The 17,314-nt window shown below is 58.5% G+C and overlaps 1 protein-coding gene across 1 annotated transcript in view; it reads right to left on the reverse strand.

The window, feature by feature from the left end:
* IPO13 (importin 13) overlaps nt 1-14,083 on the reverse strand; it is a 28,873-nt gene extending 14,790 nt beyond the window's left edge. Inside the window, exons 1-14 of the mRNA XM_031969261.1 lie at nt 13,705-14,083; nt 10,457-11,193; nt 8,102-8,242; nt 5,115-5,256; nt 4,642-4,808; nt 4,441-4,561; nt 4,173-4,320; nt 3,912-4,093; nt 3,782-3,808; nt 3,444-3,578; nt 3,092-3,235; nt 2,831-2,911; nt 374-511; nt 191-287 (exon numbers count right to left, since the gene is read on the reverse strand). Of these exons, the coding sequence (XP_031825121.1) occupies nt 191-287; nt 374-511; nt 2,831-2,911; nt 3,092-3,235; nt 3,444-3,578; nt 3,782-3,808; nt 3,912-4,093; nt 4,173-4,320; nt 4,441-4,561; nt 4,642-4,808; nt 5,115-5,256; nt 8,102-8,242; nt 10,457-11,193; nt 13,705-13,800 (2,356 nt within the window). The 5' untranslated portion in view covers nt 13,801-14,083. The remainder of the gene's footprint in view (nt 1-190; nt 288-373; nt 512-2,830; nt 2,912-3,091; nt 3,236-3,443; nt 3,579-3,781; nt 3,809-3,911; nt 4,094-4,172; nt 4,321-4,440; nt 4,562-4,641; nt 4,809-5,114; nt 5,257-8,101; nt 8,243-10,456; nt 11,194-13,704) is intronic.
* Between the last annotated feature and the right edge of the window lie 3,231 nt (nt 14,084-17,314).

Consider the following 17,314-nt stretch of genomic DNA (forward strand, 5'->3'; position numbering starts at 1 on the left):
TCTCTGACTGCTCTCCCACTCCATCCGGCCACCTCCTCCGGGAATCTCGTCCCCAGCCTCTCAATCCCTTTCCAGTCTGGCCACTCTGGAAGGGCAAAGAAAGGGTTGAGAGCTCGGATTCCCACCCAGTTAGGTGATGGCGGCAGCGGCGGCGGCGGCAAGAAGAGGAGCATGGCCCAGCTAGACCTACCTTGCTGGAAGAGGGTGAGTGTGACAGAAGTGACGAGGAGGAAGAGGGCCTTGATGGGGGGAAAGTGGGCAGGTTCGTGGGCAAAGATGTGCACCAGCTGGAAGAAAGAATGATCCCCAACGTCAGCCCAGTCCCCCTCCAAAAAGGTCCCACACCCCTCCAGGTACCCCCACCACCCCATACCTGGCGAGTGAGGTCGAGGGCAGAGGCCTGGGGAATCGTGCTGTACATCTGTCCTAGCATCTCACACAGCTGGGGGACCATGGGTGCAAAGTCATCCAGCAGGGTCTTAACGGACTTCTCAAAGATGGCACACACCGCCTGGAGCAGAGCAGACGGGAGGCCAGCTGGAGCGCACCCACTGCCTCCCTGCTCCGAGCTCCCGAGTTCCCCTTACGCCAGTCTGGCCACACCATCTCGGGGAGCACAGCCCACATCCCTGGGACTGTCTACAAGCTCACCGCCCCCTCAGCCCGCCCAATGACCGCTTCTCCCACCTCGCCCAGTTGCCAACACGGGGACTGGAAGGCCACAGCCAAGGCTGAGGTTGGGAGCAGCCAGATTGGGAGACAGCAGCCCAAATCCCTGACCCGAGTGTGGCCCTGCAGCAGGTCACTTCTGAGACTTGGTCTCCTTATCTGTGAAATGTGTATCATTCCCCTTAAGACGACCTATCCCACGGGGACCTTTAAGAGCTACAGAAAGGAAAGCCGTCACTTTTGGACAGTACTGAACACAGGAGTGACCAGAGATTTCCTGGGACTACTCCAGGAGGCCATGGGCCCCCACAGCCAGTGTGTGCAGCAATTCCTGCTTCAGGCTGAAAGGGGATGAGAGGGCCTCAGCCTGGAGGCCCCCTCCCAAACCGGACAGCCAAGGAACAGGTTACCCCATTATGGCTCAAAAGGACCCTCAAGTGGAGCCCGCTTGGACACTGTGAGGTCCCAGAGAGAGACCAGTGGGGTGGCTCTCAAGCCCAGCGCCAGGAAGGTCTGATTTCAAATCCAGCCTCAGACACTCATTAGCTCGGTGACTCCAGGCATGTCACTTAAACACTTAGTTTCACAGTTTTCTCATCTATAAAATAGGATTAATAACAATATCTATCTCTCAAGGTAGTTATGAAGACAAAACGAGATAATACTTGTGTAAGGTTTTATAAATGCTGGCTATAATTAGCTTCTTGTGACTATGGGAGACTCACGCTGATTCTGTTGGAATCGCCAGCAGCCTCCTCTGACTCTGTGGAATCCCTCTAAGAGGGATTAGCTGTCTCTGTGACTCAAGAGGATCCTCGAGGAGTGAGCCTGTTCTGAGGATCTAAGGGAATCTCTTAAGAAAGCTTGGCCCAATCCGTGGCTGCTCCAGCAGAGGCTGGCCTCCCTGGATTCTGTGAGATCCCTTGTAGAAAGGTCAGCCCAGAAGATGGTGACCAATCCTGTGGCCCCACACAAGTGGGCCCAATGCATCACTCTATATCACAGCTTCTTAAACTGTGGAATGTAACCCACGTGGGGGCAAGTAACTGAATGTGGGGGTTGTGAAATTTTGATTTATTATTAGTAAATGTTTGATCCGTACACCTATTTTACATGCCTATATACCCAGGCTCATGTAAAAACTCCTCGAGTGAAAAGGGGTCCTGAGTGGAAAAACCTGAAGAAGTCTCGGCCTACAGACTCTCCAGGAGCCAGGACTGTGGCCTCCCAGGAGCCAAGAGGGATTAGCTCACCTTGTGACTGACAAGTTAGCTTGTTGTGTGGATCCTGGAGGAGAGCTTAGCCTCTCTGGGACCACAGTATGCTCTCAAAGTGGCGAGAGGCCGGCCCGTCCCACACCTCCCTCAGGGACTGTAAGAAGTCCAAGAGAGGCCAGTCTGCCCTGGGACTTTAGAGAAGGTTCACTATCAGGGAGCCCCTGGTTCTTTGTGATATTTGCAATATCACAATTAAAATCTGTTCTTTCATCTCCAGATCCTATCCTCTTCCCAACTTCCCTTTCCCTGACAAGGCTCCCGTTGCCCTGCTTCTCCCGGTCACTCAGGCTCTGGGCTATCACAGGGGACATCCTGGGGGAAAGCCTTATCCTAACAACATTTGTCCTCATCTTCTTTCCATTCACACAGACACTGGCCTAGTGCACCCTTACCCCCTCTGGTCAGTCTCCCGGGCTAAGCGACCTTCCCAAGAGCAGGTCTGATTCCCCCCCCCCCCCCCCCCCCCCCCCCCCCCCCCCCCCCCCCCCCCCGGAACTGCTGTGGCTCCCAGTCACCTCCAGGACCAAGCAGAGCTTCCTAAGCCGGCCCCTGCCCACACTCTTGTCCTTCCTCCTCTCCACGTACTCGGCCATCCAGCACCACTTGCAGGCCCGGGATGTTCCCCCTCTTGACCTTGCCTTCTGGCCCCCAGGGCTTTCCTCAATCTCAGCTCACAAGCCCCATCCTTCCCAACCCCCTCCCTCCAAGCCTGCTGGTGGCTCCGCCTGCCGGATCTGGCCACACCCATGGCTCTACATGGGGCCTGTCAGAACGGGCGTCCCTGGGGAGCAGGAGCAGCCCTCCGCACGGTGTCTGGCCCACAATGAGCAGAGCCAGAGCTTGGGACAGTATCTGAGCTCTGGGATGTTCCCAGAACAAGTTACCTCCACCACCTGGGCGTCATTTAGCCACTTGCTCAGCACCTTCTGGATGAGCTGGAAAACTTGCTGCAGCACAACCACCACCTGGGGAAAAGGGCCAGATGAGAGAGGAGCTGGGGCTCTGCGCAGGACGTCCAGAGCCTGTGGGGCCAAAGGAGCAGCCGGGGACCCGGGACGAGGCTCGGAGGCTGCAGAGAGGAGGCAGGGGAGCAGAGCTCTGGGGCTGGGGGGGTGGTGAGGGAGTGGGGCAGGGGCATCACCCACTGGGTTGGGTCCCTGTGGAATGGGCAGCTTCCTGAGCTCGGGGCCTTCATGCTCGTCCTCATGGTGACTGATGTCCAGTGTGGTGAAGAGGTTGGAGAGGAGCCCCAGGATGTGGACGATAGCCAACTTGTTCGAAGGGTTGGGCTACGTAGGAGAGAGAACATTCAGTGCAGATGCCCAGAGGGCCCATACTCTGAAGAATGGCCGCCCCTTCCCCTCAAGCAGACCTCCCAGCCTTGTTCCAAAGTGAGAAGGGCTCCCTGACCTTTCCCAACAGCTCCCCAGGAAGGCTTCTCCCCTTCCCCCATGCCAGGCACCTCCCCCCACACTCCCACCCACCCGCCCCCCTCACCATCTCCTCAGCCAGCTTCTCCAGCTGCTGGATGTAGGGGGTGATGAGTGAGTGGAGGTTTTTCAGAATCTCCTCAACTTGCAGAGCTGACAGCAGGAAGCCCAGGGCCTGCATCAGCCACATGCACTGGCTCGTCTGGGGGCGGAAGAGGCGAGCTTGAGCCTCTGCACCAGGCTCAGGCTCTGTGACCCCCGCCTCCCCCCCCACCCTTGCTCCCCCTCCCAGTTCTCCAGGTCCCCGCCGCGGGACCGCGGGCGCGCCCCCCCCTCCCCCGCCCCCCCCCCCCCCCCCCCCCCAGCACTTCTGCCCTCCCCATCTCCCACTGCCCGCGGCCGTACCTTGTGAATCTGCTTCATCAGCACATCCTGAGGAGGGAAAAGCACAGCCGTTAGCCGGGAAGGCGGGGGGAGGGGGGTCGTCAGCCAGGGGGTAGGGGCCACCCCACCTGCAGCCTCCACGCCCGCCTACCTGGGACACAGCCACAATGTTGGCGGCGTACGGAGGGAGATCATACTTGCACTCCCGGCAGATCTTCTTGAGGGTGGACACGGAGGACACGGAGAGCTCCGGGTTGCCCAGTGCGTGCAGCACCAGGGGCAGGACGTTGTTGATCATGACCGGGTGGTCTGCCAGCCACTCTGAGAGGGCCCCTGCGGGGAGAGAGCACGGGCTGAGCGAGGGCCCCGGGCCCTAGAGCAGGCTCCGGAGCCACCCCCGGCCGCGTCTCACCGATGGTGAACATGACGGTATCCGCCAGCTGCACGTTGCTGATGCTGATGCGGGGGATGAGCCCGATGAGCCCCGGCACCACGTCGGAGTAATTGACGTCGATGGTTTCCGCGATGGACTGGAAGCCGTAGAGCAGTGCCTCAGTGTGCTGGGGGGAGAAGGTCCAGGGCTGAGGGCAGGGGCCGGGGCGAGGCGGGGGCCAGAGACTTGGGCTGCAGGAGCCGAGCTGGGCCAGGGGAGGGGGGAGGCAGAGGGGGTGGGACTGTACCTGCCAGGAGCAAGGCTGCTCAGAACTGGTGAGCAGGCGGCCCAGCTTGTCATAGAGGTTACTCAGCAGCTCTGCCCCCAGCATCTCGTAGACGTACATGAGCGTGTCCGAAATGTCCACCCTAAGAACAGCCACCATTAGGGCCCGGCCACACACAGGCCGAAACCCTGCCCGCCAAGGCCCGGGCCCAGGCAAGCTCACCTGTAGATGCGGAACTGCTCCTTCTCATCAGATGACCAGAAGTTGTACTCTTCATCTGCAGGAAACTGAGCCTTGTGAAGGAGTACGTCCACCAGGTGGAAGTAGACGGGGCGATACAGCTGCTGGTACACGGCCTGCTTGTCTGCTTCCAGTGACAAGATGTCATCCTGGATGGGGGCAGGTGAGGGAGTCAGACTGGCCCAGCCGTCCCCCCCAGAAGCCTCCCTGTCTCCCTGCCACACTGCTTTACCTCGGGACGAGAGTTCCCCTATTTCCTGTCCCCACAGGCACCGAGTCAACCTTCCCACACGCTCTCAACCCCTTGGGATCCACCCCAAACCTGTTCCCCCTCGGCCCCCCGAAAGGCCGTCCCAACTGTCACTATTCATCCATCCCCAAGGCTCGTTTCCTTAGAACTGGCCCCCCAGGGCTCCCCCCCTCCCTCAGCCCGCCAAAGGAAACAGGAAACCAACCTGCAAAGTGTACCAGAAGGTGAGGGTCAAGGAGCTGGTGGTCTCATTGACTGGGTAGTGCCCAGGGATGCCCGTGCAGAACATGATCATATTGACCAAGGCCAAGAAGCTTTGCCAGTGCTCCACCTGGTCCAGCAGGGCCCTGCATGGGGCAGAGGGCAGAGGTCAGAGACAGAGGAGGGAGCTTGCCCAACAACAGGCCAGTATGGGGCAGGAAGCAGGGGCCAAGCACAGAGCCTTGCTGTCTCTTCCACCCACCTGAGGAACCACAGGCTCTCTGGGATGGTCCCAGATGGGTCAGGTTCGTCCCTGACCCAGCTCCCTGTCTATCACTCCCCCAGCAACTGATGACAGTCCTCTAAGAGTGAAGGAAGCCATCGCCATCCCCCAGGGCAGCCATTTTGTTCATGACTAAGTTTTCCCCAAGCCGTCCTCTCCCCGCTCTCTAGCCCTGCTGGGGCCTCTGCAGAGTCCAGTCCTCTGTCCATAGGCACCAGACTTGGTGGCGAGGACTCCGAGAGACCCCAAGGCCCAACTGCTGCCTTCGACAGACTGCGCTTCCCCACCTCATCCTGCTCCCTACACTCGGCTATGACAAGGGAGCCCACTCCCCATTTCTTCCTCTGAGCTCCATAAAGAGCCTTTGCTATCCCAGCTCACCCCTCTTCCCCCGGGGAGCATTTTATCCAGACTTGTCATCCATTTATCTGCTCAGCTCAGTCTCCTATGGGTCCCATATGGCTGACAGTGGCTTCTTAGTAGGAGCTTCCATGATCCTGAACTTTGACCCCAACCTCCCATCCTTCCCTCCCCCACCCCAGCCTCCCAGGCCATAAGCCCTACTCTTGCCTTCATCCCTTCACAGGCTGACCCTGGGCCTAACCCTTGAAGCCCTTGTCCAATGACTCCAGTCCCACTTAGCCTGACCTCAGGGCTGGGTGATCCCCATTACTTAGCCCCTTTCTTCTATCTCATGGGCTGCTGCTGGGGCCAGTCTCCCCTGTCCTTCTTTCTCTGAGGTCAGTTGGGCCTTCACAGGGGGCCCGGCCCCACCCAGGCTTCCTCCCTAAGGAGCTGTGATTCTTCCCAGAGCCTCTGCTCTGCTCAGACCTACAGTCTCACCTCCTGATCACCTCCTGCCCCTTTGCTCGCACCCCCTTCACCCCCAAGTACAATCTCTTAACTACTGGTGGCCTTTCAGCTGCCACAGGCACTCAAGTCTTCATGCACCATTTTGACCCTGTGGACCCCGCAAGCTGCCACCCCAGGACTCTCACCTCTTTCTCCACAGAACTCCCAGCAAGTTTGTCTCCACTTCCTCACCTCAAACATGTCTGTCAAAACCCACTGCCCACTGACATAGGGGACCCCTCCTGGCCCTGCCACTGCTCGACCCTTGGTCCTCGTCATTTGCTCTGCAACTCAGCCCCACATTCAGCCCAGAGCCTGGCACACAGCAGGCACTCGGCACACATTTGCTGAGGACGCTCTCCCAGTCAGAGTGGGAGCTGCTCGAGTCCAGGCAGTCCCATTATTTGGCTTTCTTGTTTTGTTTTTTAGCACATTCCCAGTGCTTAGCACACAGGAACAACTGAATGCATTGTGTGCCAGTCTTGTTGCCCTTTCCTTTTCTGGACACCCTCCAGCCAGTCATTATCCTTCCGAACCCCAGTGCCAGCACTGCCCCCAGGGCTCCAGAGAAGAGCCGACTGGCAGAGTCCAGCAGGGCCAGCCCCTCCCAGTTCTGAACCCTCTCAGCCCCAACGCTCTCACTTGCCATCCCATAGTCAGCCTGGGACCCAGAACCCCCAGAGCATCAGACCCACAGCTTTCCCGGCGGCTCCCCCAGTGTCTGGAGCCGAGTTTTAGGAGCCGAGTGGAAGGCCTTACTTTTAAATTCGGTAAATTTCCTCTCCCCTGACGCTGTCCCATGTTCTAGGCCATGAATCCGGTCTGGATTTTGACACTGATCATTCAGATTGCTAACTGTCCATTCTAGCTTATGGCACCTGCAGGTTTCCCAAGCACACGCAGGCCTCACACAAGCCCCTAAGACGGTTATGGATCAGCTCGGTGCCGAGGACAGGTCCCCAGGCGAGCCACAGGAGACCTCCTGCCACGAAGAACTATTCTAGGGTCTGCCCTTTGCCCTAGTTTCCAACCTCCAGGACTCTGCCACGACCCAGCCCCAGGGTCGCCATCTCTGCCAGAGAAGGAGCTGGATAGTCTAGCACACGCTTTGCTATAATGTAGCCCTCCCGCTCCACTCTTGTAACCATCTGGAGAGCTGTCAGCCCCGCCACGGAGGAAGCCGCCAGGACTCTGCCTCTTGGGACAAGCACAGCTAAGCCATAATAACGATGCTGGGAAACTTGGCCAGGACCTGAACCCAAGCTCCCCGGCTGAGTTAAGGAGAACACCCCCTCCCCTTTCAGGAAAGCTGCACCACCAGCCATGCTCCAGGGTCTTCCAAAGGTCACGGCTGGCACTTGGCAGTTTTACTGCCTGTTCTTTAGGACCCTCAGAGTGACCCATTGAGGCCTTCATCAGAGGCAGCCGGGCATCTCTGAAAAGCTTTCTTTGTCTCTGAAAAGCTCTTTCCTTGTCTCTGACTTCAGTGCATGTTTTTGAGTTCTTTCCCAATCCCAAGTTTATTCTGCTTGGCAGAGGAAGCGTAGTGAGGGCACAGCAGCCCCCCTTCCCTTGGTCTGAGGTTCTCTGGACCTTCCTCAGGGCCCTCCTCAGAAATAACCTGATCTCACCCCCCCTTTCTTCACTACCCCCTGAGAGACTAACTACAACTCCCTGCCCACGTGGGAGCCTGCTCTGCTCCCTACCAGACAAACCCAGAAGAAACAGCCTTTCAGAAAACGGGCTCGCCCCTGATTTGCCCCTGACTCAGCACCCCTTCTCTGCGCCCCCAACTTCAACTTCCACCGTGGCGGCAGCCCATGTCTCAGCTCTTCCGCTTCTCCCGAGGGCCTCACCTTGAATGGTTCTCTCCCAAAGCCACGGCAACTCGGCAAATCCCATGAGATGTCTCCATGTCCCCATTCTGTACCGCCTGCCGAAGCTGCTCCTGCAGCCCCAGCACCAGAGGGATCAGCTTGAGCAGCGTGTTCACATACCTGCGGGGAAAACCACCTATGGCTCTGCCCCTACAAGGGGTCCTCAACCAGAGCTACCCACAGGGAAGACCCCCCCCTCCCCCCACAAGTCCACAGGGAGACACCAGGACTTATAATCCCTTCTTGCCAAGGAGGGACCAAGACTGTCTCCTCCACTTCCCTCCCCCTGCCCAAGAAGAGGTCAGAACCCTTCTCCCAAATTCCCCTGCCCCAGGCTCAAACTCCCCTCTAAGAAGCCAGAAGCCCACAGGGCCCTCCCCAACCCCACAGAGAAGCATGACCCTGGGTGGAGGAATAAGCCACATGTACTTTTCAAAATTGCTTTTGAAGAAAAACTACACAGCAGAGGAAAGGGGCCCGGAGAGCCTGAGGGCCACTGGGGTTCAGACTCCACTGCCTTTGACCAAGGGAGCCATTTTCCTTTCCTAAGCAGGGAGTGTTTCATCAGGAGAACCCTGGGCAATGCCAACAGGGGGGCAGCACAGAAACCTCGGGCACAGCGTGACTGAGGCAGGCCAGCACTTTCATGGCAGCCCATGGATGGTGAGGGGGCGGAAGAGGAGGAAAGGACAGGTCATCGAGGCTGGCAAAGGCCCAGCGTGGCAGCTGCTCTAAGTGTCAGACACTAAGCCACAAGTTCTGTCCAGTCAGGGAGGGGGAAGGGGAGGCTAAGGTCTCACGCTCACCCCTCCCCCATGCCCCCCTTCTCCAGACTGTCTCGGGCCACTCGTTCCTCCTAGTGCCAGCGGAGATGGCGTCACCCCTTGCCGGCCTGGCACCCGAGGCCTCCAGACAATGAGAGCCTTCACTGCTGACCAGCATGGGCCAGCCAGTGGCGGGCAACGCCTGGTGCACAGACTCCCTGAGAAAGGTGAGGCAGCCTTGACTATCCCACCGAGGCCAAAGGAGGCCCAGGCCCACAGCAGGCTCCGGCCAAAGAGCCAGAACAGAACGCGGCCACCTGCCCCAAGCTGCAGTGGCCCAGCTCCCCCCCAGGAGCACGGGGCAGAGCCGGGGCCTGCGCTCTCCCTTGGGGACCCCCCAAGGCTGTGGGGGATGTGGGGACCTCAACTAGGAAGGCAAAGCAGGCAGGGGAGGTGAGGGGACCCTAAGCACAAAGAACGTATGACCAATGGCCGTTTGTGGCCTTGAATCATGAGGAAACATGCCACAGGTTTCCTCCAACTTGGCCCTGGCCCAAGTCTTTGCCCACCCCCCCATGTTCTCTACAGCCCTGCCCTGCCCCCTCACTCTAGGCCGAAGGGCTCCACCAGGATTAAAAATACACTTCAGAGACTTGTTGTCTTGGTACAGGGAGCACCAGTGATGGGTGGCAGCAGCTGTGGAGGAGGAGGGGAGGGGAGGAGGCCAGGCCAGGTGGGGGTGGGGCTGGCAAGGCAGCAAATCAGGAGTCTGCTCTGCGATGAGCACCCAGAGCACAAGAGGGCCTGGAAGCAGAGGCAGGCCCGGACTCTCTGGGGAAACCCAGTGCAGGGCAGCTCAGGGTGCCACAGCTGGCCTGGCCTGGGGAGTCTGGGGGAGGGGGGGCTGAGAGCCCCGGATGCCCCTCAGGGTGCTGCTGCTGCTGCTGGCAGGGTGGCAGTGGCGGCAGCAGCACCAGCACCTGACTTCCTGGCTGCCTCTCGCACTGAGCTCAACCCAGACCTGCAATTAGAGCTCTGAGAGGCAAGCGGAGAAAATGGGGAGTGTTGCTAAGCAACCAAGGGCTCTCCAGCCAATGGGAGCTCAGACAGCCGTGGGCTCCCTCCTTGGGGGAGGACGGGCATCATCCGGATGCCTGGCAAGGCCCAGAATGGTAGGCCCGGCTGCAGCTCCCAGAGGACGGCCCCCTCCCCAGCCCTACCTACACCTGCCTGGCTCAGTGGGGGGAGGGGGATCCCGAGCCGACTGGGAGGCAGGGACTGCCAGCACCCAGACTGATGCCAACAAAAGGCCGGAGCCCCCAAGGGACGGAGAGGGAAGGGGAGGGGGTCAGGAGGAAGCGCGCCTTTGGCAAATGTCTAGTCTCTGAGCCAGGTACAGTGTAAGCACCTTCTAAAACAGCGTCCCCGTGACCCTCCCACAGCCACAGCCTGGGGCTGGGGTCATCCCCATTTCACAGCGGAGGAAGCCAGGGCAGTCAGAGGTCAGGGGCCCTGCCCGGTGCCCTGTGCCCCTGCCCCATTTGGATCCCAGCTCCGGGCGCACACTCACCTCTGCGCGTCGGGCTGCGAGATGGCGTTAACAATGGCCTCCACGCTGCTGTCGAAGAGCTCGGGGTCGCGGAGGGCGCTGAAGGCGGCCTGGATCAGCCGCTCACAGTCCAGCAGCGGCACCTCCAGGGGCACCCAGCTGGAGAAGCACTTGAGCGCCTTCTGCTTGATGGGGCTGGGCAGGTTGGGCTGCTGCAGCAGCTGCTCCAGCAGCGGGAAGATGGCCCGGCACTCCTGGGCCAGCATGGCGCGCACCTGGCTCTTGCGGTACTGGGGCAGCCGGCTGGTTTGGAACTCCTCGGGCAGCACGGTCAAGAGCTCCAGCAGGGCCAGGCAGCGGCCCTGCCCGTCGCCGGGCGTGGCCTCGGCCTGGAAGAGGCGCACCATGTCGGCCACGGCGCAGGGCCAGGCGTCGGGCATCATGCTGAGGGCCAGCGCGGCCAGCGCCACGCACAGCCGCGTCAGCACGATCTTGGAGCCGCTGGCAAAGCGGCCGATGTGCGCCAGGAGCTGCGCCTTCAGGCTCTCGTACTGGTCAGCGGGGATGTCGCTCCAGTAGCGGGAGATCTTGATGTGCAGGGCGCTGGCCCCAAAGTACTGGATCTCGGGCACCTTGTCGGGCTGCAGCAGCTGCCAGCTGAAGTGCCAGGCCTGCGGGGAGACCTGGGCCTGCATCAGCCACTTCTGGGCCATGTTCTTGTTCTCGATGTTAGGGTCATAGTAAAGCTGGTGAAGGGCCTGGGGAGGAGGGAACAGACGCCGAAGGTTAGCATGGGGGGTCCAAATCACCGACCCTCAGAGCCACCCACCCCCAACAGGGAGGGCCAAGCCCCTCCCATCCCAGACATCTGGGCCCCTGGGTGCCTCCAGAGCCTTTCTTCCCCTTGTTGGGAGCACTCCCTGGCCAGAAATCGCCCCCCGGAGGGATGAGACAGAAGGAGACTTTCAATGTTGCTGGGCCAGGAATTCCTAGTGAGGAAATTCCCTTAATGGGTGCAGGCTCCGAGCCGCAAAGCGACCTGCCCAGGAGCTCTCGGCCAGGGTGAGGCCCCTGACACTCTGCCTCCCTTTGGTATTTAGGAGAGGATGACTCCCCCCTGCCTGCCAGCCCCCTCCCCAGGTTGCTCGAGGCTCTGCCCTCAGGCCAAGCAGAGGCCCCTGAGCCCCCCTCCCTGGGGCAGGCCATGGATGGGGCTTCTCCCCGGACCTGGCCGCCCTTCCCTGGCATCCGGCCTGCCACGCCAGGCTCCACACCACCCACCCACCCGGGAGGGAGCCGGCCGGGATCCAAAGGGGCTTTGTGTGTCTTAGACCACATTAGAACTGGAGGAGCCCAGAGGGATCATGTGATCCAATCCCCTCAGGCCCAGGTGGGGAGGGAGCTGCCAGGGTCTCAAGGCTCTGAAGTGCAGAGGCAACATTCGGATCCAAGGGCTTTCTGCATCAAGCTGCCCCAGGACATGAGGGCTCCTGGGGAACTGGACAGTTCCTGGCCTATCCCAAGGAACAAAGCACTAAACTAGCAGGCAGGAGTCCTGGATTCCAATTCTGGTCCTGGGACTCAATTCCTGGGTGATCTTGGCCAGTGCCTGCTTCTCCCTCCCTAGAACTCAATGGTTTCGGGGTCTAGCTGCTCCAAGCCCTACACCAGCCACAGGGTGAGACCTCAGGGGATGTTGGGGCCCAGGGGAATGGCTTTCCCAGAAGTCCCAGGGTCTGAGACACTTAACAGCCCAAGCCCACAAATCAGCAGAGTCTATAGGGCCTTGGGGCGGGCTGCCCCCTGCCCTTCCCTAATCCTATCAGGGAGGGATGTGGTGGGAAACCCAGAGCCAACAGAGCTGGGGCCTAGAACTCGGTGAGCTCAGCTCTGGGATGGCAAGAGAACAGGGTGAGGGAAGATGACTGCCACCCCTGCATCCCTGGCCTAACGGATGACAGACCCTCTCCCCCCAAAAAGGGGGCACTATGTGGCAAGATCCTAGCCAAGCCAGGGAGGCCTGAGAAAGGCCACCCTGAAGGCCCATTTGAGAGAGGTGGGAGGCCTGACTGGCAACCTCTTCCCCATGTGGGGCAAGCCCCAGCTCCTCCACCCTTGTGCCAGTTTCGATGCCCAGCTCACAGGGGGCCCAACGGAGCTGACTGGGACAATCCTGCCCTTGCCTGTCTCATCGGCCTCTCTGGGACACTCCTCTGAGCCCAGTCACTGGCTTCTCGTTCATCTGGCCCCCTCGGTGCTGGCCAGGTCTAAAGACAGGCCTTCAGTCCCAGAAAGCTGCTACAGAGAACAAAGAGGGACGGCCCAGGAGTCCTGGGGGCCGGCAGGACCGGGACAGGGGCCTTCGTTCACTTTTCCTCTTCAGGCCAAGTCCTCCTCAGGAGAGGAAACCCCCAAGAAGCTAGCACTGACTCCTGGCAGGGAGGGCATCCTTTAGATGCTGCACAGGGGCCTGGGGCCAGGACCCCGGGGAGCCCTCTTCTCCCAGCTTCCTCGCTCTCCCTTCGGCTCCCTCTCAGAGTCTCTATCCTCAGTTTACACTAGTAAAGGCCTGGGCATCCTTCTCCAGAAAGAAGGGGAGGGGGTGAAAGATGGGACACAAAGCCAGTCTTAAGAACCCCCCTCCCAAGCCCAGGCTGGGGCATGCTGGTCACATGAGCTTTCAGAACGGCTCTGTGAGGCTGAGGGTCCAAGAATCATCCCATCTGGACCCAAAATGGGAGGGTCTACCCCACCTAGGAGGGAAACAGCCTGGCTGACCACTGGGGTTTCTTAGCTGTGACTGGCCACTCCTGAGCGGCGGGGATGCTAGGGCCAGCCCTCCAAGCCTCGTGTTCCTGGCTGATGATTTACACTGGGCCGATGGTGCCCACCCGGCCCAGGGGAGGTACGGTCCCGGCTGGGGATGGCAGCTGGCACCAACCACCTTGGCAGGAGTGCCAGGCCAGGGCTCAGAGCTGGCATCCGGGCTGACAACCTACACTTCTGCCGTGGTCAGCGCCTGCTCTCACCAGGGCGGCCCGGCTGCCAGCTGCGGTGGGCAGTGACTGGGCTGCCCTGGCCGTGCCCAGCCTGCTCGGGTTCCCGGCTCGTGGCTGGCGATCTCGGCCGACTCTGGGCACTCGGGGGGCCGGAGTGCTGGGACCGGCGTGTCCACCGCGGCCGGGCGCCCCTCCGGCTGCCCCCTCCCATGCCCTCCTTGCCAGGTGCAGCCCCTGGGCACCGGTGCCGGGCCACGTGCCCCGACTCACCTTCTCCACGTTCTCCACGGTGAAGTCCAGCGGCGGGGGCTGCTGCACGCTGGGGCCGGGGCCGGGGCCCGGGGGCGGCTCCTCCCGCCGCTCCATCTCCGGCAGGCGGGGCGGGGCGTCTACACCAGCTGCCGGCCGGCCGTCTACACCGCGTTTACACCCCTCTGGGCGCCCGGAGGCGGGGCCAGAGCGGGCATGGCGGGGGCGCGCACAGTGCGGGCGGGGAGGGGACCGGGGCCGGGACCGGGGCGCCTCCTCCGCCGCCGCCGCCGCCGCCTCCTCTGGGCTGCCCTCCGGGCTGCCGCCTCCTCCGAGCCGGACTGCCGCTCCTCGGGCTCCGCGCCCGCCGCCCCCCACCGCCCGCTGCGCTGCGCTCCGCTCCCTCCGCCCCCCGGCCCTCCGTCCGTCTGCCCCCTCCCGCCCTCCCTCCCGCGTCCTTTTGGACTCTCGGCCAGGCCGGCCGGGCGGGCGCCCCGGAGGAGGGAGGCCCGGGGTCCTCGTGCTAAGGCTGCCCCTGCCGCGCCGGGGCCGAAGAGGCCCTACGAGCAGGCATCCGGAAGGACGTCCCTGCCTTCCTAGGACCCCGCCCCGGGAGAGCCTGGGAAATGTATTCTAAAGAGAGGGCGCGCGGCTGAGGCTGGATGGGAGAAGTAAGGGGCTGGGCCACGGTGGGGGTGTAGCTGAGGAGGAGAAGAGGGAGGAGTCGGAACGGGTCTAGTAGGGACAAGTGGAAGAGGAATCGGGGTCTGAGCCAAGGGAGGGATGGAGCGAGGAGAATGGAAGAGGAGGAGGAGGAGGAGGAGGAGGAGGAGGAGGAGGGAAGGACTGAGGACGGGATGACTGCCCTCACGCCTCCCCAGGCATCCCCAACCTCCCTGTGGCCTCTGCCTCAGTCGGGCAGCTCCCCTTGCCGCCAGCTGCCAAAAATAAAAAGTGGGCTGGACTCAATGTCCCTATTGCAAAGACTCGGCGCCCGCGAGTTACCCAGCTGTAGGAGGTGGACAGGGGACAGAACCAGCCGCAAAGGGCCCGATGACACCCGTCCCCAGCTGGAAAGGGCAGGGGCAGCTCGGGCGGCGAGCCCCCCATCCCTGGAAGTCTTCAAAGGCTGCCTGAGCACTGTGGGGAGATGCAGCAGCAGGGATCCTAGCGCTGGAAGCCCGCTGGTGCTGTCCTGGGATTCGGGGAAACCCTGAGATGGTCACGAACCCTCACAGCCAGGTTGGATTAAGCGCTTGCCGTCTGCCAACCGTCGCGGTTAGTGTGGGAAATACAAAAGCAGTTCTCTGTCCTCTACAAGCTTACATTCTGGCCGAGGAGACAACACGCAAACCAACGTACATATGAAATATACACGGGTAACTTACAAGTCACCTGAAACAAAACACTAGTAGAAGAAACATAGTATCTTCTTGTAAAAGATGAAATTTGAGCTGGGATCTGAAGCCAGCCAGAGAAACCTGGAATGTCAAACAAGAAGGGTCGTACTCCAGGGATGAAGGAGAGGAGGTGAACATCCGCTGTCACCAGATGGAGAATCTTATCTGAAGAACATCAGGAGGCTAGGATCATTGATAGGGAGAGGAAGAAGTTATAGGCAGTCTGGAAGGCAGGAAGGGGCCAGGTGATGAAGGTCTTAAAAAACCAGCTAGAGTGTCCTCTAGCAGGGGTCCTCAAACTATGGCCAGTGGGCCAGATGCAGCAGCTGTTTATCCCCCTCCCCCAGGGCTATGAAGTTTCTTTATTTAAAGATCCACAAAACAAAGTTTTTGTTTTTACTATAGTCCGGCCCCACAGCAGTCCGAGGGACAGTGAACTGGCCCCTATTTAAAAAGTTTGAGGACCCCTGCAAGGTGACAGTGTGAGGAATGCTGAGAAGTTGGGTTTCCAGTGTTATACACTTGGAGATAGTGTGGCACAGTGGGTACACTGGATTCCAAAGAACAATTAAGTGATCAATAGAAGCCTTGAGAAAGGCTCTTTATTTCCCTGTAGCTTAAGATAGATTTCTGTTCCCAACTGAGAGTGTTATTCTTTCTGTGAGTCTCAATTCTAATGAGTCTAAGGATCAAGCATTTTATTCCACACCCTCCATTTCCTCCTCCACTGTAAAATCTCTTTTGCACCTCTTTTTTTTTTTGGGGGGGTGCCTAGGAAGGCAAGGCAGATTCAGCCAATTAGAAAGAATCTTGTATTAAGATAATACCCCATCCAGCCCAAACTAATTGAGGTCAATGACCTGACTTGACCAAATCACTGCTTCAACTGCTTAATAGGTTAATTGAATATTAAACAGCATATCCCATAGGAGGAGTTTTCCACCATTTTTGAACATGGGATGTATGATGAGGAAGGGAAAACACGTAGTGGGCATATCAGAAAGATTGTAACCCAGAAGAAATGGACCAATCCATTCTCTGAAGGGGGGCCGCACCACACTAGCAAGTACAAAGTTTCTTTCTTCCCTCTTCCCAATGAGGAGTGGGGGCCACAACATTAAGATGATTTCCTAAGATTCTTCTTTAATAAAATTTCCTTGATATCTGATTTTCAGTGTCAGGAGTGTTATTTCTAACACAGGTGAGAAGGAACCACTAGAATTTATTAAGTGAGGAAGGGATAAGGTGATCAGATCCTTAGATTAGGAAGAGAAATTTGTCAGCTAAGTGGGGAAAGACACCAGCCATCAGTTTATTGGAATAGTCTAAGCATGAGAAGAGAAATGCCTGCACCAGAATGGGAGCAGTGTCAGAGCAAAGAAGAGGGAACATGGGGAAAATGAAACAATGAAGGACAGGCCTTGGGAACAGCTTGAATGGGGGGATGGAGAGATATTGAAGAATTGAAAAGAATACTTAGGTTTCGAGCCTTAGAGACTGGGGGTAACTTGATCATATTAGGATGATACCAAAATAATAAAAATAAAATTAAGGAGTGAGAAAGAGGAAAGAGGAATGCTCTGGGAGAAGGAGGAAGGGACATATAGGATAGGACGTATAGGACAATTCTTATATTATCTCACATAAAAGAGGTGCAAAAGAGATTTTACAGTGGAGGAGGAAATGGAGAGTGTGGAATAAAATGCTTGATCCTTAGACTCATTAGAATTGAGACTCACAGAAAGAATAACACACTCTCAGTTGGGAACAGAAATCTATCTTAAGCTACAGGGAAGTAAAGAGAAAAATAAGAGAAAAGGCAGGTAGAAAGGCTGATAAAAGAAAGGGCAGATTGGGGAAGGCAGTGGCAGAAGCAAAACACTTTTGAGAAAAGCCAGTGAAAGAAAAGAGAAAGAGAAAGATAAATGGGAGGAGATCAGGAGGGGTAGAAGGAAATATAGTCTTTATAATTGTGAATGTGAATGGGTTGAATACATCTATAAAATGGAAGTAGATGGCAAAATGGATTAAAAATCAGAATCCCACAACATATTGTTTACAAGAAACACACTTGATTCAGAGAGACAAAGAGTAAAGGTAAAGGTTGGAACAGAGTCAATTATGCTTCAGCTGAAGTAAAAAAAAAAAAAAAAAAAAAGCACAGAGTAGTAGTCATGATTTCAGACAAAGCAAAAGCAAAAACAGACCTACATTTTGTTATGAGGTACCAT

This window comes from Sarcophilus harrisii, chromosome 4 (assembly GCF_902635505.1).
Source record: "Sarcophilus harrisii chromosome 4, mSarHar1.11, whole genome shotgun sequence".
NCBI classification, from domain to species: domain Eukaryota; kingdom Metazoa; phylum Chordata; class Mammalia; order Dasyuromorphia; family Dasyuridae; genus Sarcophilus; species Sarcophilus harrisii.